Genomic DNA, 26656 nt, shown 5'->3' on the forward strand with positions numbered 1-26656 from the left:
ACCTGCTGCGGCTCCTGGAGCTGCCGAGCCAGCATGCGGTGCGCGAGCCCAGCAGCCGTGGTGGCCTTTTGCGCCGGGCTTTGGGTCTCTAACCCGGTGCCCGCGCGAGGCCAGGGGGCTGGAGGGCGGCCAGGGGCTGACTGTGAAGGTGAGCGGTGTGTGGCCTGCTTGCATGGCGGTGGCACCGCGCGACAGCGCAGCTGTTGTCGGCTTTGGCCTCTCCAGGTTCTGGCTGTAAATAATCGTTCGCCGGGAAGCACAGGCCTGCCCCCAACTTCAGAACGCCTTCGCCAAATCCTAGTCAAAAGCTCGAGCCAAACCCGGCGACACCTGGAGGCTACGTTTTGATTTCGTTGAGAATATTAAATTGCCGCAATAAAAACTGGTGGGTTGGGATTTGGGTTATATTTTGTGCAAACGCTGCTAGAGTCGGATGATGCTGGCGCCAAACTGATTCTGCTGCTTTTAACAGGCAAGACTTGCTTCTCCTTAACAAAAGAAGGCATCTTTCAAGTTCAAACTAGTGTGTGACTCCCAAAAGAAAAATAAAACACGACAACGAGTTGGGGAGGCTTAAATCAGAGGAGCAGCCAACATTCCTTAAGACTTTATAGGCTTTCAAGCGAGTACATTAACATTTGAGAAGGGGAGGATGCCAAGAATTCGTGTGTGTGTGTGTGTGTGTGTGTGTGTGTGTGTGTGTGTGTGTGTGTGTGTTTGCGGGTCTGGAGATGGAACCCAGGGGCATTCGACCTCCTAGCTACATCCCCTGCCCTATTTTTTTATTCTTTATTTTGAAACAGGGTCTCACTGAGTTGCAAAGGGCCTCACTAAGTAGCTGAGGCTAGCCACGAATCCCGATCCTCCTGTCTCAGCCTCCCAAATGCTGGGATTATAAGCATGTGCCACCATGCCTGGCTGAAGGATTCCTTGTTTGCTCAATAGTTTCTCAGCTGTGGACTTGCACATCAAAACACCTAGATTGAGGTCCCTCCAAGTGCTCTCAGCCTCATCGGTTTTTTTTTGGGGGGGGGTGTTGTTTTTTGCAAAATCACTTCACTTTAGAGGGCCAACAAGAATAAAGAAGAAAATTACCTATGCTGGTTCCTATCTCTTGGACTGTAGCACTCACTTCCATGTTTCATTGAAATAATTTGTTTATATCCACTGAACTTGAGAATCTACCCACTGAACAGGAAATTTTGGGCTCAAAATACATGTGGAATGTATGGATGGATATAGTCTGTATTATAACTAAATAAAGTCTTAATAGTTGGATTTAAGCTTTTCTCCAGAAATTTAAATATCCACAGAATATAATTTTAAAAACTTGCCATAAAGATACTTGTTTCACTAAGCTATAAATCTGCTTAAAGTTACTGTGTTCTGTGAATTTAAAGCAAGATTTGTAAGGCATGCACAAACCAACTTGATCAATTATCAGTAGTTACTTTTCTGAAGCTTCTACCTAAAAGCATTTCAGAAGAGACAGTGCCTGGATTAGTTAAATGTGAAGTTTATGCCATCTTTCCTAAATTTATTACAGCATGTTGTGATTATTAACTTGCATGTCCAGCTAACTAGTGTATATATTTCATTTTTAGCTTAAGAGGCTGTATAATTACAAAAGAAGGAAATATGTTGGAATAAGATCTAGATTCAAGATCTGGCTCTATTATTATAAGTCTTATTAATCCTTTAATTTCCCTTTGATGTAGAAGATTAAATACATATTACACTATATAATAGAGCAAAGGTAAAACATTTATGAACCAACGTGAATCTATAGTTGCATTTTATTAAGCTCACAAAATACTTTGAAAATTAAATGAATTATTTGCATTTTAAAAATAGGAGATTTAGTATTTACTTATTTATTTATTTATTTATTTATTTATTTTTGGTGGTACTGGGGTTCCTGGAAGCCCTTCTACCTCCAGGATACACTCCCACGGGCTACACTTCCAGACCTATTTTTTAACTTTTTTTTTTTTTTTTTTTTTTTGCGGGTTTGGAGCTGGAACCCAGAGGCATTTGACCTCCGAGCTACACCCCCTGCCTAATTTTTTATTCTTTATTTTGAAACAGGGTCTCACTGAGTTGCAAAGGGCCTCACTAAGTAGCTGAGGCTGTCTGCGAACCATGATCCTCCAGTCTCAGCCTCCCAAATGCTGGGATTACAAGCATTCGCCACCACGCCTGGCTAACTTTTTTTTAAATGTGGAAACAGGGTCTCTTAAGCAGCGAGGCTGACTCTGAACCAGCGCGATCCTCCTGTCTCCACCTCCCAACCTCCCAAGCGCGGGGATTACAAGCGTGCCCGGCATAGATTTAGTATTTAAAAGTTAATATTTTTGGCTTTTTTTGAAAACTCAGATGACCTGGCAAGACTGACCCAAATGGTCATGTGTCAGAACCGTTCTCCACGTTGAGGATTTTTTTTTTTTTTTTTTTGTGGTACTGGGGGTGGAACCCAGGGACTTTCTACCTCCGGGCTATATTCCTAGACCTATTTTATATTTTATTTGGAAACAGGGTCTCACTGAGTTGCTGAGATCCTCACTAAGAGGCTGCGGCTGTCTTCGAACCCATGCGATCGTCCTGTCTCAGCCTCCCAAGAGCTGGGATTACAAGCATGCACCACCACGCCCAGCTTGAGGATTTTTGTTCTTCTAGATTCAAATTGATTTTCCCATTCATTTTGCCTACCTGGTCTCTGTAGATATTTAAGTTTGTAAGCCCTGCATTCAGGTAATGGGAGGCATACTGGAAATGAAAATGTTTCTGAATCTTTTTTTTTTTGGTGGGTCTGGGGATGGAACCCAGAGGCATTAGATCTCCGAGCTACACCTCCTGCCCAACTTTTTATTCTTTATTTTGAAACAGGGTCCCACTGAGTTGCGGAGGGCCTCACTAAGTAGCTGAGGCTGTCCTCGAACTGCGATCCTCCAGTCTCAGCCTCCGGAATGCTGGGATTACAGCATGAGCCACCACACCTGGCTCTGAATTTGTGTGTGTGTGTGTGTGTGTGTGTGTGTGTGTGTGTGTGTGCGCGCGCGCGCGCGTGTGTGTATGTGGTACTAGGGTGGAACCCAGGGGCTTTTCTACTTCTGGGATATACTCCCAGACCTATTTTTATATTTTATTTGAAAACAGGGTCTCACTAAAATGCCGAGAGCCTCACTACATAGCTGGGCTGGCTTTGAACCTGTGCAGTCCTCCTAGCTCAGCCTCTCATATGCTGGGATTACAAGCGTACGCCACCATGCCAGGCTCTGAATCTTTTAAAAGGATTTTCATTATGGGACTGTTTTATTAAAACCATTTGAATTATTTTGAAAAAAGTATAGATTCACTTATGGGATCTTTTTTTTTTTTTTTTTTTTTTGCGGTACTAGGGATGGAACTCAGAGGCATTCTACCTCCGAGCTACATCCCCAGCCCTAGTTTTTATTCTTCATTTTGAAACAGGGTCTCACTGAGTTGCAAAGAGCCTCACTAAGTAGTAGCTGAGGCTGTCCTCAAACCTCAATCCTCCCTTCTCAGCCTCCAAAATGTTGGGATTATAAGTGTGCGCCACCACACCCTGCTGATGGGATCTATTTAATAAACATAAATAAAAGAAATATGCTTAAGACTATTTAATAGCAATGTGCCAGGAACCTTAAGTTACTAATATGTAGGTGATTCATGGTGAGATTATTCTCTCCATATAAGTCCAAGAAATGAACTTGTGTGACACCACTGTCTTCTTTCCCGTTCAGAAACTAGCCTGTTCTCTTAATGGCCTACCAATTGCTTTTTCCTTGTCTTTGCTTCTTGTCTCTGTGCCCACTTGTTCAAAATGTCTTTGTGGGTTTCTAACCTGTTAGCCATGGCCTACGTGTTAGAATTTCCTTTTCTTAGTCTGCACACTTTTCAGGGCAATTGGCCTACCTACCCATCAGTCTCTATATGCAGTCCACCTTCTTTCCAGAGTTCCAGCCTCGCCCCCAGTGGAACAAGGTGTTGCAAATATCTGCAACACCTGGAATGCAACAGTCCAAAGCCAAAGTCCTCTGCCCACCTTTACCCTCCCTCACATCTGTTCTGCTCACACGTAGTGTCGGCAGTGGTTAAGAGCCTGGCTGAGTGGCCTGCATTCTACCTGCTCCTCCGTTGTCCCTTACAGCCGGCCTGTCTCTGTCCTTTGACTCTTCCTCTGGATGGGCTCTCCCTTCTCTTCCCCGGCTTCTAATGCCTCGTTAGACCATCACTGTTTTTAGCTTCTTTATTGGCCATGATCCCACCCTTCTCTCTAGTCTTCCGGGAGTGTCACCACATTTTTCCTTACTGAATGTCTTCCGTAGTCCCCCAGTTTTCCCCAAGTATCTTTGCCTTTGCTTTTCCATAGTATCTGAGTACACTCCTCGTAGGGTTCAGTAACTGGGTCTCCCTCATGCGACTGTGAAAATCAAGATTGTATCTCTCACCAGATCATTTCCAGCAGCTACTCTAGGGCCCGGCCTAGGGCAGGCACTCCTTTTGTTGAACAAATGAGTGCGTATGAGTGTGGCAATGTCTCATGTATCTTCTGGTGAGTCAGATGCAAAGCTTTAAAAACACAAGGTGAGTCAGGCGTGGTGGCGCACGCTTGTAATCCCAGGACTTGGGAGGTTGAGACAGGAGGATCACAGGTTGAAGCCAACTTTGTGAGGCCCTCTGCAACTGAGACCCTGTTTCAAAATAAAGAATAAAATAGGGCTGGGGGTATAGCTCAGAGGTAGAATGCCCCTGGGTTTCATCCCCAGTATCTCACACACACACACACACACACACACACACACACACACACACACAAGCACAAGTCAAAATTCCCGACTTCCATCACCTAGATGATACATTGGCAGAGAGACTGTTGAGGTGCAGAATCCATATGAAGAGATACACTGAGAAATAGAGTAAGAGCTATTGGAAGGCTGGCTCCTTTTTAGGAAGACAAGAATGAGAAGTTACTGGGAGACTTTGATGAATTTCTGCTGGCTTGTAGCAGGGATCACGAAAGAAGGCATCTCCTTTGCATATTGAACATATTTGCTCGTTAAATTCGGCATAATACATGATGCGAGCGGTCTTTCACCTTCTATCAGGAGTGCTTAACAGAGCTGATCAGTTAGACATTCCTTTGATCACGCTGGTCCTTTGCCGTTAGGGCTAACACTGGCCTTGTTCCCATCCTGCCTCACAGGTACTCCTTTCTACTTTTCTCTGCTTCTTTCCCATTTTTCCAGTGTCTAAACATTGGAGTTAACCTGGGACCATGTCTCTCCTCCATTTCCCCTTACTCTATGGTCGTAGCCCATGAATATCATTTAAATTTTGGTGACTTACAAATGTATCATCCTAGACTTTACCCTGATCTCCAGAATTAGAGCTATGTGCCACTGAATGATATTTCGGTCAATGATGGGCTGCGTATGTAATGATGGTCCCATAAGATTATCAGAGGACTGGGGCCGTGTGTGGTAGTGACCCGGGAGGCTGAGACAGTAGGATCTCAGGCTGGAGGCCAGCCTTGCCAACTCAGCCAGGTCCTCAGAGGTAGAATGAATACCCCCTCAAACACATGCAGTTTTTTTTTTTTTTTCAGGTCTGGGGATGGAACGCAGGGGCATTCGACCTCTGAGCTACACCCCCTGCCCTATTTTTTATTCTTTTTTTAAATTTTGAAACCAGGTCTCACTGAGTTGCAGAGGACCTCACTAAGTAGCTGAGGCTGTCCGCAAACCACGATCCTCTGGTCTCAGCCTCCCGAATGCTGGGATTACAAGTGTGTACCACCACGCCTGGCTCCACACACTTTTTTTTTTTTGGTGGTACTGGGATTCCTGGAAGCCCTTCTACTGATGGGCCTCACTCCCAGACCTATTTTATACTTTTTATTTAGAAACAGGGTCTCTTAAGCCAGAGAGGCTGGCTCCGAACCAGCGCGATCCTCCTGTCTCCGCCTCCCAAGCGCGGGGATTACAGGCGTGCGCCACCACGCCTGGCTCAAACACATACATTTTAATGAAACTGGAAATTTCCTATAGCCCAGTGACATCATGGTACTAGGAAAATCCTATGTGGTTGTGGAAATGTTAGTGTAAACAAAGCTACTGTGCAGCCAGTCCTATAAAAGTATTATACACACAATTATGTACAGTATGTAATAGTTGACAATGATAACAGTGACTGTTGTTGGCTTATGTATTTACTATACTTTAAGATTGTTTTAAGAGTGTATTCTTTCTACTATTTTTTTATTAAAAAAAAGTTAACTAAAACAGCGTCCAGTAGGTGTTTCAGAAGAAGGCATTCTTACTACAGGAGAAGACAGGTCTGTGCTTGTTTATTGGCCTAAAAAACCTTCTAATGGGACAAGATTTGAAAGACAGTATTCTGATATATTGGCCCTGTCCAGGTCTAGACTGACATGTGTGTTTCTGTTTTTAACAAGCAAGTGTAAAAAGTAAAAATGAAATTAATAGAATAAAAGCTTACAAGATAATAACTTAAAGTATTTTTGTATAGATGTACAGTATGTGTTTTAAGCCAGGTGCTATTACAAAAGGGTCAAATAGGTTTTAAAATAAAGATTAAATAGTTTTTTTAAAAAGGGCCTCAGCTGACGTAATGGCGCATGCTTGTAATCCCAGCATTTGGGAGGCTGAGACAGGAGGATTGTGGTTTGAGGACAGCCTCAGCTTCTTAGTGAGGCCCTTTGAAACTCAGTGAGACCCTGTTTCAAAATAAAGAATAAAAAATAGAGCTGGGAGTGTAGCTTGGAGGTATAATGCCCCCGGGTTCCATCCTTAGTACCCCCCCCACACACACACACACAAAGAAAGAATAAAAAATAGGGCAGGAGGTATAGTTCAGAGGTTGAGTGCCCTTGGGTTCCATCCCCAGACCTGAAAAAAAAAAATTTAAAGTAAGCTAAGAAACCTTAAAGGCTGGGTGTGAGAGCACATGCCTGTGATCCAAGCGGTTGGGAGGCTGAGACAGGAAGATCGGAGGTTCAAAGCCAGCCTCAGAAACATAGTGACACCCTTAGCAACTTGGTGAGACTCTGAAAATGAAAAATAAAATAGAGATGGGGCATAGTCCAGAAGTAGAAGGCCCCTAGGTTCCATCCCCAGTAATACAGACACACCTCCCCCAATAAACCTATCATAAATTGAAATTTTCATAACTCAGAAATGCACTTAACACACCTAACCTACTAGACATTTTAGCTTAGCAGTGCCACACACTGTAGAGTCCTGGGCGCGCAGCCTGGGGATTGTGTGGGTGCCTGGGAGCTGATTGACAGCACTGTGCTCTCTTGCAAACCTAAGTCGCAGACCCACAGGGAAGAGGGTGACAAGAGTGCCGCCCTTAAGACAAGAGGCAGGAGAGGTGTACCTGAAAGGGCCTCAGGCGTTGGAATTTTCAGATATGAAACATAAGATTTTTATGTTTAGATAAATAAAAAAGGGTTGAAAATATGAATTAATTATGGCTACTAAAGATGTCCAATCATTTTGAAAAAGAACCAGATTAACAACAAATCAGATACAGGTGAGAAGAGAATTAGTGAATTAGAAGATCTAAAATTGTTAAGAATGAATCACTGAGAGATAAAAAGATAAAAACAAGAAATAAAAAAAACAGGTAGAAGCCAGGCGTGGTGGTACATGCTTGTAATCCCCGTGCTTGGGAGGCTGAGACAGGAGAATCGCACAGGTTCGAAGCCAGACTCAGCTACTTAGTGAGGCTCTCAGCAACTTAGTGAGACCGTTTCCAAATAAAATATAAAATAGGGCTGGGAGTATAGCTCAGAGGTAGAAAGTCTCTGGGTTCCACCCCCCAGTACTACCAAAAAAAAAAAAAAAGAAAAAAAAGAAAAGAAAAGAAATAAAGGTAGAATAAGATAACGAGAGGAATATGGAAGCTCAATATATTCCAATAGTGTAAATAAAAACAATTCCACCTTTAATCACATAAAAAAAAATTGTGCAAGAGAAGAGAGAGGAAAAAAGAGATATTTAAAATAGCCAGAGGGTAAAGACTGAGCACTTTCAAAGAAACTGTAATTAGACAAACAGATTGGCACATGACGGATTTGTTTGTTTGTTTGTTTGTTTGTTTTTGGTTTATTTTCAGCGTTAAAGATTAAACCCAGGGCTTTGCACTTGGTAAGCAAATGCTCTACCACTGGCAGCCCTGATGCATGAATCTGTTTTTATTTTATTTTATTATTTTAACGGCACTGGAGATTGAACCCAGGGGCATTCTACCTCCGACCTACACTCCCAGCCCTATTTTTATTCTTTACTTTAAAACAGGATCTCACTAAGTTGCATTGGGCCTTACTAAACAGCTGAGACTGGCCACCAACCTGCAATCCTCCTGTCTTGGTCTCCCAAGTACTGGGATGACAAGCGTGTGCCACCACGCCTGGTGACTGGTAATGTATGAGTTTTGAAAAGCAACAGCCCAAAGCCCCAAGTTACAGCACTATAAAGTAGTGGAGCCAGGTTTGGGGCCCAGGGAATATAGCTCTGAGCCCAAACACTGAATCATTAACTATACCGCCTTCTGAGTTTAATGATGGGAACTCATTTATTCAGGGAAATATTACACATAAAATTAGAATAAAGAAGTACTGTCCAAATTATTCAAACCTGAGTGTTCTCAGAAATCTTGACTCTTATTATTTATTTATTTATTTATTTATTTATTTATTTATTTTGGTGGTACTGGGGTTCCTGGAAGCCCTTCTACCTTAGGGCTACACTTCCAGACCTATTTTATATTTTTATTTGGAAACAGGGTCTCTTAAACTAGCACAGCTGGCTTTGAACCTGCGCGATCCTCCTGACTCCGCCTCCAAAGCGCGGGGATTACAAGCGTGCGCCACCACGCCCAGCGAAGTCTTGACTTTTTCTAACAGGCATTATATAGTGGACAGCAACACTCCTCAGTCCTAGGTCTTCAAGACAGACCTCAAACTCAAGTTGGAGCTGGCTTCAGTTTGAGAAGCATGCATGGGCGCCACTGAAAATAATATTCAAAGCCCACCGAGAGTTTAATAACTATAAATCTGATGTTAAACATTTTATCATCTTTTGGACAAGATTGTAGCTCTTTCAATCAGGTGGTATTATTTTATTTTCCAAACACTGCATTCTCCTTCTGGGCCCTGGCTAAGCAGTGCCTAATTGAACTATAATGTTACTTTAAAAAGTTAAATAATGGAGCCGGGTGTGGTGGCACACGCTTGTAATCCCCGCACTTGGGAGGCTGAGACAGGAGGATCGCACAGGTTCGAAGCCAGCCTCAGCTACTTAGTGAGGCTCTCAGCAACTTAGTGAGACCCTGCTTCCAAATAAAAAACATAAAATAGGTCTGGGAGTATAGCCCGGAGGTAGAAAGCCTCTGGGTTCTACCTCCAGTATCACCAAAAAAAAAAAAAAAAAGGTAAATATGATTCCATTAATATTATCAAGTATTTTATTAAGCATGTTGGAGACTCATGTTGGAGACTCAAGAATCAAACAATGCACCAATTTAAAAAATAAATTAATAAAAAATAAATAAAAACAAAACAAAACAAAAAAATAAAATAAAAAATAAAAAAGGTCTGGAGGTATCCAGTACCGAGAAAGAGAGATGAAGAATTGATATCATTTATCACTGAATCTGAAATTCATAGGAAATTACTCAAAGTAACAGGAGTGGAGGAATGTGAGAGAGGAATTGAACAAGCAAAGAAACATCCACAAATGTATCAAAGTCAATCACTAAGCTGAACTAGAGAAAAAGGAAGCAGGGAGGGAATGGGTAAGATTTGGGGAAGGGCTAAATAAATGTTGTATGCATGTATGCCTATATCATCTTGTACCTCATTAAGATATATGATTAAAAACTTACAAATCTTAAAAAAGTTAAAAAAAAACTTGGACCATGTTTTATTAGAGGTAATAAAATTTAAGTGAAGATAAAATTAAAAAAAATAAAATAAACTAGGACATATTTTAAATATATTAAAATTAATACAACATATGTCTAGCATCTAGATTAAATGTTAATATTTTTGTTTTCTACCACTCTTTCTCTTGAAAAGATTAAAACATTAGTGGGATTCGTTCAGTTCTTTTTCTGTAACCTAATCTTTCTATCACTTTTACAGGATGTGTTAATTTTGAGGGTAACATGTGGTCCCCATTTATTTATTGAGAACCTTTGCTATAAATGTGCGATTCCATAGATAATATATGGATTTGTTTTGTGATCTCAGATGTATATAAATTGTATCAAATGTTCATATTCAACATTCTTCACTCAATCTTATGTTGCGGGGGTTGGTATATATTGATAACTATAGATGTCATTCAAGAACTGTCTAGAAAGTTCTACATTTTGAGTGAAATAGTTTCTTTTCTCTTTGAAAGTGAATTAGGCTTTCCTTACTTTTACATATATATATATATATATATATATATATATATATATATATATATATAGTGTGTGTGTGTGTGTGTGTCTGAAGGAGTGGGGGGACAGTGGGGATTAAGCCCAGGGTTATTCTACCAATGAGCTACACCCCCAGCCCAGTTTTATTTTTTATTTTGAAGCAAGGTCTTGCTAGGTTGCCAAGAGTCTCACTAATTTGCAGAGGCTGACTTCGAACCTGTGACCCTCCTTTCTCAGCCTCCCAAGTACTGGGATTACAGGCGTGTGCCACCATGCCCACTGGCTTTGATGTAATCTTAAACAGTGCTGCTCTGAACCTTTCTATCCACGTCCCCTTGAGTAGATTGTGATGATACTGGAGGTCACAGAACAGGAATCACTGGGTTGTACGGTATGTGCATTTTCAACATACCTTTTTTTCAATTAGACTGTGTTATTTTTTTAGAATAAATATGTAGGAATTTGTTCATTTAGTTGATTTTGACACCTAATTTAGGTGCTAAACTGGGACTGAAATGGGAGAGAAAAACAGAAGCTGAGGTCAAAGGAACAGAGGACAACCAGGTCCTTTGTATTTTATCAAAATATGTATATATCTATTGAGATTGTCATATAATAAACTACATGCATAGCTTTTCTAATTTTAAATCATCATTGAGTCTGGTATGATGTTTACTTGATTGTGATTTTTTTTTTTTTTTTTTTTTTTTGCGGGTCTGGGGATGGTACCCAGCCGCATTCTACCTCTGAGCTACACCCCACCCGCTGCCCTATTTTTTATTCTCTATTTTGAAACAGGGCCTCACTAAGTAGCTGAGGCTGTCCGTGAACCGTGATCCTCCTGTCTCGGCCTCCCGAATGCTGGGACTACAGGCCCGGCTTGATTGTGATTCTTTTAAATTCGCGTTTAATTTTCAAAAGTGAAGTTGACCACTTGTCTTTGTTTTCTATTGTCCTTTCCTGCTTTTGATATCAGATTTTGACAACTATAAAGGCTAGGGTGCTTTCTCTTATTTCTTTTTTCTGTGATAGTTTCTATCATTTTGGGAATCAGGCCCTCTTAAATGTCTCAATATTTTTTTTCTTTCTTTTGTGGGTAGTAGAGATTGAACTCAGGGGAATTCTATCCCTGAGCTACACCCTCAACCCTTTTTATTTTTTGAAACAGGGTCTTACTAAGTAGCTGAGGGTCTAAGTGACTGAAACTGGCCTCGAATCTGCAATCCTCTTGTCTCAGCCTTGGAAGTATTGGGATTGCAGGCATGTGCCACCATGCCTGACTAAAATTTCAGTCTTTAAAATGATTTTTAGGTCTGTTTAGTTTTTGTTTTGTTTTGTTTTGTTTTGCGGTACTGGGGATGGAACTCAGGGGCATTCTACCTCCAAGCTATACCCCTAGCCCTATTTTTTATTCTTTATTTTGAAACAGGGTCTCACTGAGTTGCAAAGGGCCTCACTAAGTAACTGAGACTGGGTTTGAACCTGCACGATCCTCCTGTCTCTGCCTCCCAAGCGCGGGGATTACAAGTATGTGCCACCACACCCTGCTAGGGTTTTTTTTTTTAGTCTATGTTTGTTTTCTAAGATATTGTCCACATTATCTGTCTTATAATTTATTGGAAAATAGTTTTTGTAGTGTTTTCTTATAATTTTAAAACTCCATGCTCTTTATTAGGTGTCATTTTTATTATTATTTTTTGCCATTTCTTAATTTAAAAAATCATGTGCTGGGTGTGGTGGTGCACACCTATAATCCTACAAGCTATACCCCCATCCTTTTTTATTTTTTATTTTTGAAACAGGCTGTCTGTGAACCGCGATCCTCCAATCTCAGCCTCCCTAATGCTGGGAGTCTCACTAAGTTGCGGAGGCTGGCTACAAACCTACAATCTTCCTGCCTCAGCCTCCCAAGTACACACAGAACTTGAACTGGTGTGTACCACCATACCCAGTTCACTTTAGTCATTTGTGTGTGGGATGGGGTGGGGGGGTCTAGGGATGGAACCCAGGGGCATTCTACATCCGAGCTACACCCCCTGACCTAATTTTTATTCTTTATTTTGAAACGGGGTCTCACAAATTGCAGAGGGCCTCACTAAGTAGCTGAGGCTGGCCGCAAACTGTGATTCTCTGGTCTCAGCCTCCCTAGTGCTGGGATTACAAGCGTGTGCCACCACGGGCTTCATCTTAGTCATTTAGAAATACACACTTCAGTGGTATCAAGTACATTCATACTGTTTTGCAACCATCACCACCATTTGTCTTCAGAACTTTTTTTTTTCTTTAACAGTACTGGGGTGAAACCTTGGGACATTCTACCTCAGCGTGTGTGTGTGTGTGTGTGTGTGTGTGTGTGTGTGTGTGTGTGTGTGTGTGTGTGTTTTCCTGGGGATTGAACCCAGGGGGCATTCTACCTCCAAGTTATACTCCTAGCCCCAGACTGTCATCCCTCCTCTTCTTCTTCTTCTTCTTCTTCTTCTTCTTCTTCTTCTTCTTCTTCTTCTTCTTCTTCTTCTTCTTCTTCTTCTTCCTCCTCCTCCTCTCTCTCCTCTCCTCTCCTCTCCTCTCCTCTCCTCTCCTCTCCTCTCCTCTCCTCTCCTCTCCCCTCCCCTCCCCTCCCCTCCCCTCCCCTCCCCTCCCCTCCCCTCCCCTCCCCTCCCCTCTCTCTCTCTCTCTCTCTCTCTCTCTCTCTCTCTCTCTCTCTCTCTCTCTCTCTCTCTCTCTCTCTCTCTCTCTCTCTCCAGCATCTCACTACATCTCTGAGAGCCTTGCTAAATTGCCAAGGCTGGCTGCAAACATGAGGTCCTTCTGTCTCAGCCTCCCGAGTACTGGGATTATAGGCATGCATCACCAAGCCTGGCTTTATTTTTTATTTTGAAACAAGATCTAAGTTACTGAGGGTTTCATCAAGTTGCTGAGGCTTGCCTTCAACCTTCTGTCTTCTTGTCTCAGCTTCTCAAGTACTGGGATTACGGGTATGTACCACCATGCTCAGTTCAGAACTCTTCTCGTGGTGTAACATTTGAAACAATACCCACTAAACAAGAATCCCCCAACTTCCTCTCCCTCTATCCCCTGGCAATTGCTATTCTGCTTTCTGTTCCCATAAATTGGACTGTTCGAGCTACCCCACATAGTGAGATCATGCAGGGTTTGTTTTTTTGTGACTGACTTATTTATTGCCGCACTTGTGTAGTTTTCTATTTTATGTATCTTGAAAACAGCCATCCACAAATTCATCAGAGCCAACCACAGAGTCAAGGTGGAGAGAGGGGGAGTGGGTGGGGCTGGGGGAGAGCTCGGTGAGCGCCTTGTACATGTGAGCCTCTGCCAACCCAAATTCATCACGATGTGTGATTGTGATTCACTGGTAATAAAAAGAAAATAAACAAAACAAAACCGCATTAAGCCAGGAGTGGTGGTGCATACCTATAATCCCAGTAGTAGGGAGGCTGAGATAGGAGGATTGCAGGTTCCAGGTTAGCCTTAGCACTGTGGTAAGACTTTCAGCAACCTAGCAAGGCCCTGTTATAAAATATAGAAGGCCTTGGAGGGTTGGAGCTAGGAGGTAGAATGCCCCTGAGTTCAGTCCTTAGTACCATAAAAACAAACAAGCAGGGCATGGTGGCACAAGTTTGTAATCCCAGTAGTTGGGAGACTGAGACTGGAGGACTGAAGGTTCTTGGCCAGCCTCAGCAACTTGTGAGGCCCTCTGCAACTTAGTGAGACCCTGTTTCAAAAACGGAATGAAATAGGGGTGGAGTGTAGCTTGGAGATAGAATGTTCCTGGGTTCAATTCCCAGTGCCACAAAAAAAAAAACAACCCCCCAAAAAAACCAGCAATAAAAAATAGCATTTAACTGAGTTTTATAAACTCTAATCTGAAAAATCTTACTATATAACTGTAAGTTTAGCATATTTGTACACATTATAAATAATGAAAGATTTGAATTTATTATTTTGATCACTTAATTTTGTGAATTTTTAGAAGAAAAAGCATTATGCTTTCTGTTTCTGTTTTTCTCTTTTATGCCTCCTAGTAGACTAACAAAAGTTTTTAAAATCCTCTTTTCATGCCCTGTATTAACAGCTGATTAGAAGTAATCTATGTTTTTAGTTACTTTCCTCATCAATATCATACTCTGTTGGCTAAAGACCAATAGATTTAATAATGTTTCTCTAAGCCCCCTTCTAGATTATAAAAGACCTTAAGAAGTGTAACTTAGATTATTTATTTTCCATCTTATGTGTAATGATCATACTGTATCCTTATGTTTACTCTAATAAATATTCATTATTTTTATTTTATATAATTAATCTTTACTTCGATCTTAACACATTCACCATTTTTCTTTCTTATCATTAGTCTTCCTTTACGGGCACTTCCTGAAGTTCATCCTTTAGTAGTTTTTAAACATTACTTCACACGTAAAAAGTGCTCAGTAAGTATACAGGGATTAGATGCATTTCATCAAATGAACATAGTTTAAATTACTTGAGGTGTTTGATAAATGAGATACCTGGTTTTAGTTAGTTATGTAAATGAAGAAAAAGATAAAGGGAAATCAAGGGTCTAGACCTCTCCACTCTTCTTTACTGTGGTTACCCAGAATTCTCTGTCTAATCTGGGCATGGTGGTGCATGTTTGTTATCCCAGTAGTTGGAGGCTGAGACAAGAGGATCGCAGGTTCAAACCCAGCCTCAACAACATAGCGAGGCTCTCAGAAACCTAGTGAGACCCTGTTACCGGCGGGTTCAGTCCTGTGGGGGGCAAGTCCACTAGCGGTCGGGGGCCTCAGAAAGATGGGTCAAAAGGCAGGCGGCGTTCTGCAGATCCTTATCTGCAGCGGTTCTTTTCCCCTCTATGAATTCCTTAAGTTTTTAGTTACGACGCTTTGGAAAAAGAACCTGGGGTGGACAAAGGCTTCTTGAGCCAATGACACTTTATTATGAAAACCCAAGAAATTTATACACTTCACCAGTAAAGTTAAGAGAAACGGGGGCGGTCTTTTAGCTGGCTGTTGGCCCTCGAAGAATTAACTTCTGTTTCTCTCCAAGGTCTTGCAGATAAGCAGCTCCAGGTGGCAGCCTCCCAGGATAGTCAAGGCTTGGGAGCTTCTCGGGAACTTTTTCTGGAACTTTCCATCTTTTGGGCTCAGTTCATATAGCGAGTGCGGGGAGATGTGGTGATTCAGTGTTGGCATCTTTTTAAATCTGAAAGCTTAAGCATACTCACAACACAGTTTGGCAGACAAAATATCACAAACAACACCACAAGGTTCTTAGTTTTAATTGTCAGATGTATTTCCTTAACTGCTGAGCACTCTTCTTTAAACAACAAGCCTATTAAAAGAATTCACTTCCCTGTCACAAACTCTCTGCAACCTGCTTCTAACTTTCTAATTCCTTTCTTTCCCAGTTGGGACTTTCTTATGATAAGCTCTTCTTCATGCAAAAATACTTTTCTTACTCTTACGGTATTTCTTTTCCTTCATACATATATATTTAGAATGTCTGTCCTTTATTTTGTCATATTCATTTCTAACTATGCGGCCATTTTTTCTATCTCCTGGGGTGCTCACACTGAGGTAAAAGTTAACAGTCTTTTTCTTTGGGTCTATTGTATTTGGGCAGCTAAGTTGTTTCTTTAAGGTCACACACACAAGGTTTCTCTCTGTCTCTAGGCAGGATTTCAAGGGTGAATAATTATTTTGAACTGAGCTACTTTTGCCGGAGTGATAGATAGTGATGAAGGTTGGAGGCCATTTGTGATTGCTGCAGCTGGGGTGCTTATCACAGTACCTGAATTCTGGCCAGTTTCTCATTATTGTTGAGCAGAGCCAAGGACGTTTAGACAAATTATTAGAAAGTTTATCTCCACGGACTCAGTTTCTTTTTATAGTCCTAATTTCACATCACTGGAGCAATTCGTGTAGAAAGTTAAAAGAAATAATAGTGAAGGGTATCTAAAAGTGGGGGGTACTTTGGCCAGAGACGATACCTCCTTCTCGGGGCGTTTTTGCCGATTTTTACTATGTGGAGTGGGGGTTCTCAACACATAGATGCCGAGGCAGCAGGATGTCTTGGCAAGACACTGTTTCCAAATAAAGAGGTAAAAGTAGGTTGGGAGCTTAGCGTGGAGGTAGAATGCCTCTGAGCTCAATCTACAGTACCAAAAAAATAAAAAAAGCAGAATTTTCTGACTAATATCAGGGTCATCTCTCACCAGTATAAACTTCTGGTTTGTGTTTCCTTTGTGGTTTGCTTTGCTCTGACACTTGCTTGTTTGGGAAAACAGCCTCCTCCCACAGCGGGATCACCTGATGGTTAAATCTGTGAATCCAGAGTCAGACCACCTGGGACCCACTGCCCTTTCTTCCACTTACTGGGCAAGTTAGGTGACCTCCCTTTGACTCCCTTTCTTCATCTGTAAAAGGAGGACAGTGGTGTGGCTGCATCATAACATTGTTGTGGCCCTGGAACAAGTTAGAACGCATAGAATACTTAGATCAGGGTTGGCACCTGTCGGCACCAGACACATGTTGACCGCAGTGGTCTGTACAGTTTCTGCCTCTTCTGAGCATGATCTCTTCTTCTGGACCACTGGGACTAAGGATGATGACTTCAACTGGGCTTTCACTGTAGGCTTACGCTGGTAACATAAAGACCCATGCAGACTTCCAAGAGGATTCATTCAAATAACTTACTGATTTAAAACTAAACTGCCAGCTGGGGGTGGTGGCGCACACTTGTAATCCCCGCGCTTGGGAGGCGGAGACAGGAGGATCGCGCTGGTTCGAAGCCAGCCTCGCTGGCTTAAGAGACCCTGTTTCAAAAAAAAAAAAAATAGGTCTGGGAGTGTAGTTCAGAGAAGGGCTTCCAGGAACCCCATAACCACCCCCCCAAAAAAAAAAAGATTATGAAAAAAAAATAAAACTAAACTGTCCCAAGATCCTATGGGAAGCGCTTTTCTTTTAGGGTTGACCAAAGTTTGTAGGGAAGTTCTCATTTTAGATGAAACTTGGTTCCAAAGATTGACTGACTGATTCACTAGCCTCATGTTAAATATGCGCTGTATCCAAGGACTTAGTAACCAGCCCCCGAATCGTTCTTGGAATTGTTATCTGCTGCCACAGTGCATTGAACCTTGCCTATTTCTTTTACTTGGTGCATGTACACAGGAGTGATAGGAATTAAATTGTGCATACAGATGTATTTCTTTGTCCCTCCTAGTGTGTCAAGAATTCTTGAACCGATTTTACCACTCCCTGCTAGCCGGAGGAGTCCACTTTTCACTGGATACTATAGAAAAGGAATTGATCCGCTTTTGCCTGGATGCCAAAGGAAAAGAAAACCGCCTGGTATGATAAATTTTCACCTTCCATTTTTCCTGTATGCTTGAAAAACACTGTGAGTAGTTTTTATTTCTCACACTGGACTTGATGTCCTCCTACTTACAAGCACATTCATGATGTAAAGTAGGAAGAAGTCAATCTGCTTGGAAATGTAGTCCCATGTATTTCCTTCTGGAATATATTGTCTCATTTTGCTATATGAGTAAACTACAGGCAACCAATTTTATATTCTATTTTGTCCTCTCTTTCTTCTTTTATTTTGTGTGGGGTACTGTGAATTAAATCCAGGAATATTCTTTTTCTAAGCTACACCCCCATCCATTTTTATTTTTTATTTTGAAAAAGGGTCTCACTAAGTCGCTGAGTCTGGCCTCAATCCTGGAATCCACCTGTCTCAACCTTCTAAGTACTGGGATTATAAGCATGTGCCACCATGTCTAGCTTATCTTTTCTTAAATGAAAGCATAAGACTGAATTTATAATGAGAATTTACTCTGCTGAGTGCTGAGTTGAGAGCAGGTAGACTTTCCATTTCTTACCAAGAGAATTAGTAAAAGCTATCAAAACATTTTTCTTTTTGTGGTACTGGGGGTAGAACACAGAGGCTTTCTACCTCTGGCTATACTCCCAGTACTATTTTTTTTTTTATATTTTACTTGGAAACAGGGTCTCACTAAGTTGCTGAGAGCCTCACCAAGTAGCTGAGGCTGGCTTCGAACCTACACCATCCTCCTGTCTCAGCCTCCCAAGTGTGGGGATTACAAGTGTGCGCCACCATGCCTGGCTTAAAACATTTTATATTATTATTGAAACACTTATGTTTTCTTGTAATGACATTTAAGTGATGTTTCCTGGGTATACACAGATAACTTGTTTCAACATACTGTTTTACATGACTGGAGACAATTTCACAATTTATTTTTTGCTAAAATGTTCATATTGAATTTGTCATTTGAATGTGCATTGTGGACTACTTACTATGAGATACTGTAAAGCTCTTGACATTTATTCATGCCATGAAGTTTTGTATACTATATATATATATATTTTTTCATGTAAAATCCTTAAGTCAGAATGCTGGCAAAGATATAGAGAAATAGGAACTCTTCTGCACTGTTGGTGGGATTGCAAATTAGTGCAACTGCTGGGGAGATCAGTGTGGAGGTTCCCCATAAAACTAGGAATTGGATCCACCATATAATCTAGCCATACCACTTTGGGGTATCTTTCCAAAGGGACTGAAGTCAGCATATTAGTGATACATGCATATCCACAATTCACAGTAGTCAAATCAAGGAACTAACCTAGCTGTCCCTCAACAGATAAATGGATTACAAAATTATGGGATATACACACAACGGAATTCTCCTCAGCGATAAAGAAGAATAATATTATCTCATTTGCAAGATAATGGATGAACCTGGAGAACATTGTTAAGTGAGATTATCTAGTCACAGAAAGTGAATGGTTGTTTTCTTCTCTCATATGTACAAGCTAGGGAGTCATCAGTATACAAGAGGAACTTTAGATTATGAAGCAGAAACCCTAGTGGAGTAAAGAAGGAGGTCTAGGGAAGGGTGGTGGTGGGGTGGAAGGGAGAATTAATGAAGAAGACACCTCCATTGGTGTTATATACATATGTGAGAACCCCAATGCCAGTCTCAGTGCATGTATGGGGAGGGGGACAGGGCAGGCAGGGACCCAGGGAGGAGCCCACCAAGTGCCGTGTGCATATGTCATTATCGCTTGGAACTGCATTATAATGTGAGACTCAATGCACCAATAAAACTATAAAAAATAAAATGCTTAAGTCAGGTAGCTTGAAGGGCAGTCTTGCAAGGTAAAAAAAGTTGTGGCTTGAGAGCCTAAGTCCTAGGGTTTACAATTCTGTCTCCTCTACACACTGGCTGGGCAGCCTTAGGTTGTTTTGGGCTCAATGTGTAGATAATAATAGCACTTCATGGAATTGTCGTGAGAAGCAAATATGTTCTTACTTTTCACGCAGCGAGGGCAATGTCGGCACAGAGGGAACTCTTAGTAAATGTGAGCTCTTCTCGCCAGCCTTCCGGCATCTCTACCTAGAAAGATCACAAGACCAGAGTCACTTGTTTTCTTAGTTAGTAGGGGTTAAAATTTAATAGCTGGGTCATCAACACTAGGTTAACCTCTTCCTCCCTTCTGCACACTGTATAACTTGCTCTTTTCATGGTCAGGGATGCTAAACTCTCTTCCTCACCCTTTAGTGCTATTATCTAGGAGCCACAAAAGACGCAGCCACCAAAATCCTAAGTGAAGTCACGCGCCCCATGAGTGTGCACATGCCTGCGGCGAAGATCTGTGAGAAGCTGAAGAAGATGGACAGCCAGATCTGCGAGCTGAGATACGGTACAGCAGAGCCAAGGGCTTCGTCTGATGTGTCTGTCCAGCGTGCTGCCGAGCCTCCAAGCACGGGACCACGCTTTCTAAGTAGTCAGAGTTGGAAGGAAAAGCAATCTCCACTCACTGATAGATTGCTGGGGTGACACACTGAGCTCCACGCCCTCTGAGCTTCTTTGAAGGACCAGGAATAAATAGTCCTGGCACAATCAGCCTGAGGTTAAAACTCCCAGCCCAAAGAGTAAAGTTTAAACTCCGAATTTACCGAAGCAACATCAGCCATGCATGTTGAGGAAAAATGCAGAATATAAAAAGAGCAGGTTTGCCCAGCATGGTGGCACACGCTTGTAATCCCAGTATTTGGGAGGTTGAGACAGGAGGATCTGGGTTCGCAGCCAGCCTCAGCGACTTAGGCCCTCTGCGACTTAGTGAGACCCTGTTTCAAAATAAAGAATAAGAGCCAGGCGTGGTGGCTCACGTTTTTAATCCCTGCACTTGGGAGGCTGAGACAGGAGGATCACACAGGTTCGAAGTCAGCCTCAGCTACTGAGTGAGGCTCTCAGCAACTTAGTGAGACCCTGTTTCCAAATAAAATATAAAATAGGTCTGGGAGTATAGCCCAGAGGTAGAAAGTCCCTGGGTTCCATCCCCAATACCCCCCCCCCACACACACAAAAGAATAAAAAATAGGGCAGGGGGTGTAGCTCTGAGGTTGAATGCCTCTGGGTTCCATCTCCAACCCTCCCCCGCCCCCACACACAAAAGATGAAATTGCATCTAGGGTGGGGGGTGTAGCTCAATGGTACAGTACTTGCCTAGCATGCAATCCTTAGCACTGCAAAAATAAATACATAAATAAAACAAAACTTACACTTATGAAGATAGTAAGACTTTGAGGTCATAGACGTGACTATATCTTCCTTCTTGCATGTGTCTACCATTCTGCCAGCTTTACATTTTAGGAAATAGGTTATTCCCACCAAATCAGGTTTGGCCTGATGAAATAGTTTATAAGAGGTGCCTAAAATAAACATTAAGGAAAAGGAGGCGATGTCCTATTTAAAACATTATCCTTGGCCTTAAAATGCCACAGAGTCAGATCTATTTTAACACTCTTTGTATCTGGGCCAGCCTTTTGGGTAGATGGGTAGGTATGACAAAAAGGCGGGGCAATTCTTCCCTCAGCTGCCCTGGTCACCTGAAATCCCACAGGCGAGACTCGTTTCTTTTGCTTAAGTCATTGTTTCATGTTACGTACCCAGAGTAGTACTGTACATCACCTAAGTATTAGCATCCAACTCTGAACTATTTCAGTCTTATCTCCCAACACAGCTGTTTACTATGCCCGTGTACCATAACTACATAACAAACTTTAAAAAGGTTTAAGATTGGAAAGGTACCAAGGACAGCCGATTTCTCAACTTGCCAAGCAGAGGCCCTAATTTCCAGGGTGGTTATTATGGAGAGGCACCCTTTTCATTAGCTTCAAAGTAATGAAATAGAGGTGGAATCAGGATTTATATAAACAGCATTCACGAAGTGACAGACCTGTGTTGATCCTTCCACTTAACAAATTTATTTCAAAAAATTGTATATGCAAGAATCTTTTATGGGGCCCCTTAAATGGTAGAAAAAATAATTGAGTTACTGAGAAAATTAATACTTACTAATATTTTGGTAACACTGGCCACTAGAGGCCCTTAGGGAGCCATGAAATAACCTTAGTTTTTCTATTGACATTTTTTTTTTTTTTGTAGTTTTAGGTATCACAGATGTGTTTCACCTTTTAAAGTTAACACCAGATGCCAAATTCTCTAGAAATGCTCCGAGAAACTACAGACACTTGCAAGAAAGTATTTTTCTCCTCCAATCACTTCCCTTAAATTAATTAATAGTTCTAAATTCTTCTTATCAGGAAAGATGGGATGGGGCAGGTGACTTTGTGCTGCAGGATATTACTAATTATGGCTGTAATAGTTCCTACTTTTAAAGGTATTCTGGTAAAGTCAGCCACAAAATTAACAAACAAGATGTGTGGATTTGAAGTTGTTTTTTTTTTTTTTTTTTTTCAAAAAGCAGTGTCATTTGGTTTTTTGACCTGAAAGAATGTTTTCCTTTGTGTTTTGTTTATAAAAGGGGAAGGATTGACCTGAGCAGGCTGGCATATGCCTGTAATTCTAGTACTTGGGAGACTGAAACAAGAGGATCACAGGTCAGTCTCAGCAACTTAGTGAGACTTTGTTTCAAAATAAAAAATAAAAAATAAAAAATAAAAAATAAAAAATAAAATAGGGTTGAGGATATGGCTCAGAGGTAGAATGCCCTTGGGTTTAATTCCCAGTACCTACCCCGCCACACACACACAAGAAAGAAAAGAAAAGAATAATGAAAAAAAGAGTGAGGATCACCATACAATTTTAAGAATTATCTGGAGCACAGAGTATAGCTGAAGCAAAAATCATGAAAACCCAACTTGCAAATGAGAATAGATTGGAAAATTTTGACACACCACCTGACATCTATTAGGTTTTTAATGATTTAAAATGTTCTATACAGTAGGCAGAAAAAAGGAAAGAATTTTGAAAAGAAGTCAAGCTGAAAAAGTCCTGGCCTGGCACAAATTGTTTAATGAATAAACTTTAATGTTGAGTCCACGTTCAGAGCAAGCAAGCACTTGGTGGTTGGGGAGGGGCAGGAGAGACTGTGAAAGAAGAAAATCACCTTTCTGATTAGGGAAACATGAGCTCATTATTTTCTCATTTTAGGACGTAGCGAGAAAGAACTAGGTGAGTTCTTTATATCCTCTGCCGATGACCTATACGCAGGGAGACAGTTCTTGTTCAAGGAGTTAGATGTCAGTGACAGTGTTATTGGCAGGAATTTAGGAGCCAGGCTGGCTAGCACTGAAGCATTAGCTTTAGAGAAGCGGGGATACAGAGGACTGAAGAGGCATATTGGGACAGTTGAGAAATCCCAGCAGGGCAGGGCTTCAGGTGCTTTAAGCAGAGAGGCAAAACAACTAAGGGTCTCCGGGCGTGGTGGTGCACGCTTGTAATCTCTGCACTTGGGAGGCTGAGACAGGAGGATCGCACAGGTTTAAAGCCAGCCTCAGCTACTTAGTGAGGCTCTCAGCAACTTAGTGAGACCCTGTTTCCAAATAAAGTATAAAATAGGTCTGGGAGTATAGCCCAGAGGTAGAAAAGCCTCTGGATTCCACCCCCAGTACCACCAAAACAAAACAAAAAAACAACCCCCCCCAAAAAAAAATTAAGGGGCAGTGAAAATGCTCCCAGTGTTGCTCTGGGGTTTGAGTATCTTTACATTTCTTATTGGAAAATCTAGAGTGCGCATCAGTCTTACTGAACACATATCTTGTTTAAAAAGTGAACCATAGTAGCTGGGTATGGTGGCGCACGCTTGTAATATCAGCATTTGGGAGGCTGAGACCGGAGGATCACAGTTTGCTGACAGCCTGAGCTACTTAGTGAGGCCCTCTGCAACTTAGTGAGACTCTGTTTCAAATAAAGAATAAAAAAATAGGGTTGAGAGTGTGGTTTGGAGGTAGAATGCCCTTGGGTTCCAGTACTGAAAAATAAGTGAACCATAACTTGTTGCTTAATTATTATTATTATTTTATTTTATTTTATTTTTATTTATCTATTTGTTAATTTGCAGGTCTGGGGATGGAACCCAGGGGCATTCGACCTCCGAGCTATAGCTCCTGCCCTATTTTTTATTCTTTATTTTGAAACCAGGTCTCACTGAGTTGCAGAGGGCCTCACTAAGTAGCTGAGGCTGTCTGCGAACTGTGATCCTCTGGTCTCAGCCTCCAGAATGCTGAGATTACAAGCGTGAGTCACCACGCCCAGCTAACTTGTTGCTTAATTATAATCTATGACTTTCAGTTGGCCACAGCCAAGGCCATCCCAAAGATGGGATGTTTTTACCTTAGGAGCAGCAATCAGGAGACAGGGCTCATTGTTTTAGGAAGACAAACTTTGAGAACCCTATAGAGCTACACAGACAGGCATTCTGAAGCAAGTATAATCCCTTGGAGAGAAAGTCAGGTAGAACACAAATAAATGATCCCAAAAGCTCTGTACAGTCATTCCTTGTTATATTTGGGGAATTGGTTCCAGGACCCCCTGTGGATATCAAATTCTTCAAGTCCCTTCTATAAAATGGTATATTATTTGCATAGAATCTCCTTCCTTCCTTCCTTCCTTCCTCCCTCCCTTCCTTCCTTCCTCCCTTCCTTCTTTCCTTCCTTCCTTCCTTCCTTCCTTCCTTCCTTCCTTCCTTCCTTCCTTCCTCTTTATTTATTATGGTATTTTGGTATCAAAGCCCAGGCCTTAGGCATGCTGGGCAAGCACTTTACCACTGAGCTACATCGAGCGGTGTATACTTTCAATCATTGTGGCGGCATGCTTTGAGTCACCAGTGATTGTATACTTTCAGTCATCTCTGGATGACTTGCAATACCTCACTCAATGTAAATGCCATATCGTTATGCTGTATTGTTTAGAGAATGATGATAGGGAAAAATTGTGTATGTGTTTAGTACAGATGTGCTCCCCCCACCCCGCACTCTCAGAATACGTCGGTTGAATCTGAGGATGCAGAACTGGTGGATACAGAGGGCTGACTGTATTCATTACATTTTCCTTAGGGGTGTGTGTGTGTGTGTGTGTGTGTGTGTGTGTGTGTGTGTGTCCTGGTTTCCATGGAAACCAGAAGATGATTCCATTTGCTATTGGATCAGAGGGGAGTCAACACCATGTGCCTTTCTAAGTGGTCTGCAGGATATTTTCTGGTTTTTTCAATTGTGCCTTTTTGCCTTTTTGGCATTTAGAGAAGAAACTGGACCTGGCCTCAGTGGACCTGGGGAAGATGAGAGTGGCGGAGCTGAAACAGATTCTGCACAGCTGGGGGGAAGAGTGCAGGGCCTGCGCAGAAAAGGCTGACTACGTGAATCTCATCAAAGAACTGGCACCCAAATACGCAGCAGCGCACCCCAAAACTGAGCTCTGACTTCAGACACTGCCACGCTGTGAATTGTGATGAAAGAGAAGATGATGGTTTAGGATGCGCACATGTTGGTGAAGAAGAAGGACTTGCGTTGTGTTTGGTGTCAGACATTTTTTTGGTCAAAATATTATGCCTCAGAATTTTGTTACTTAGGGCTTATTTTGGATCTCACATTTGCAGTGTACCAGAACCTAAAAGTGCCTTTCTCATCATTTTCTAGGAAGGACTAAGTTATCATTGCTTACCTCCTAAAAATGGGGAAAATGAACAGAAAATTGATGGAGTAAGTTGATCCTAATGGCAAAGAGACCATGCGTAGGGTCCTCTTTATACGAGATTTTTGTAAATTACATACATTGTACTGCCGGGCGTGGTGGCGCACGCTTGTAATCCCCGCGCTTGGGAGGGAGAGACAGGAGGATCGCGCAGGTTCGAAGCCAGCACTTAGGAGACCCTGTTTCCAAATAAAAATGCAAAAATAGGTCTGACAGTGTAGCCCGGAGGTAGAAGGGCTTCCAGGAACCCCAGTACCACCAAAAATAAATAAATAAATAAATAAATAAATAAATAAATAAATAAATAAATATATTGTACTGGCTAGCTTGTCTAATACAAAACTCAAACTACAAATAATTATTGAACATAATCAAAAGGTTTTTCAGTATTGTTTTGTTTCAAGTAAATTTTCTATATTCACCGGAAGTGGTGGTGCACACCTGTAATTCCAGTACTTGGGAGGCTGAGACAGGAGGATTACCGGTTTGAGGACAGTTTCAGCAAGAGGACCTAGTGAGATCCTGTTTCAAAACAAAACAAAACAACCACAAAAAGGGCTGGGGGTGTAGTTCAGAGGTAGATGTCCTTGGGTTCAATCCCCAGTACAAGAAAGAAAGGAAGAAAGAAAGTGTGGAAGAGAGGGGAAAAAAGTATGTCTACTTTTAAATGCTGTAGCAGTAGACAGGCGTTCGGCTGGGTAGTTAGGGTGTAACTGAATTTGTCAGAGAATGAGTGATTCCAAGGAAATTTATTATGTAACTGAAAAATGAGAATAAAAACGTTTGGATGTAATAAATGGTCAAATGTAGTTATTATGTATGGATTTTGGCAGCTTGATCATATGATCATATGTAATGAACCTAGTTTATTCTGAGCTATATCTTTAAAAAGCTTAAATTTATTTTTGATTTTAGTTTTTCATTTTGAACTTATAAAACTGTCATTTGAAAATAATATGTTTACTGTTTCATAAAATCAGGTCATATTTCTGTGTCATTTTTTTCCAGGTATAAATCTAGGTAATAAGAACATGACTAAGCAGGTCATTCAAATTAGTGATGTTTTATCTTTTATTTTTTTTGGTACTAGGGACTGAATACAGGGGAATTCTACCTCTGGGGTACATCCCCAGTCCTGTTTTA

General features: G+C 41.6%; 1 protein-coding gene across 1 annotated transcript; it reads left to right on the forward strand.

Annotated features, from left to right (window-relative positions):
• Nucleotides 1–33: 33 nt before the first annotated feature.
• On the forward strand, nt 34–25241 carry CDNF (cerebral dopamine neurotrophic factor; the record flags this gene model as incomplete). The annotated part of the gene is made up of 4 exons (XM_080717065.1): nt 34–148; nt 17713–17840; nt 20078–20219; nt 25063–25241. 4 exons carry the CDS (start codon nt 34–36, stop codon nt 25239–25241), a joined length of 564 nt encoding a protein of 187 aa, XP_080573191.1.
• Between the last annotated feature and the right edge of the window lie 1415 nt (nt 25242–26656).

Source organism: Muscardinus avellanarius, assembly GCF_963383645.1.
Source record: "Muscardinus avellanarius genome assembly, chromosome: 20".
NCBI classification, from domain to species: Eukaryota; Metazoa; Chordata; class Mammalia; order Rodentia; family Gliridae; genus Muscardinus; species Muscardinus avellanarius.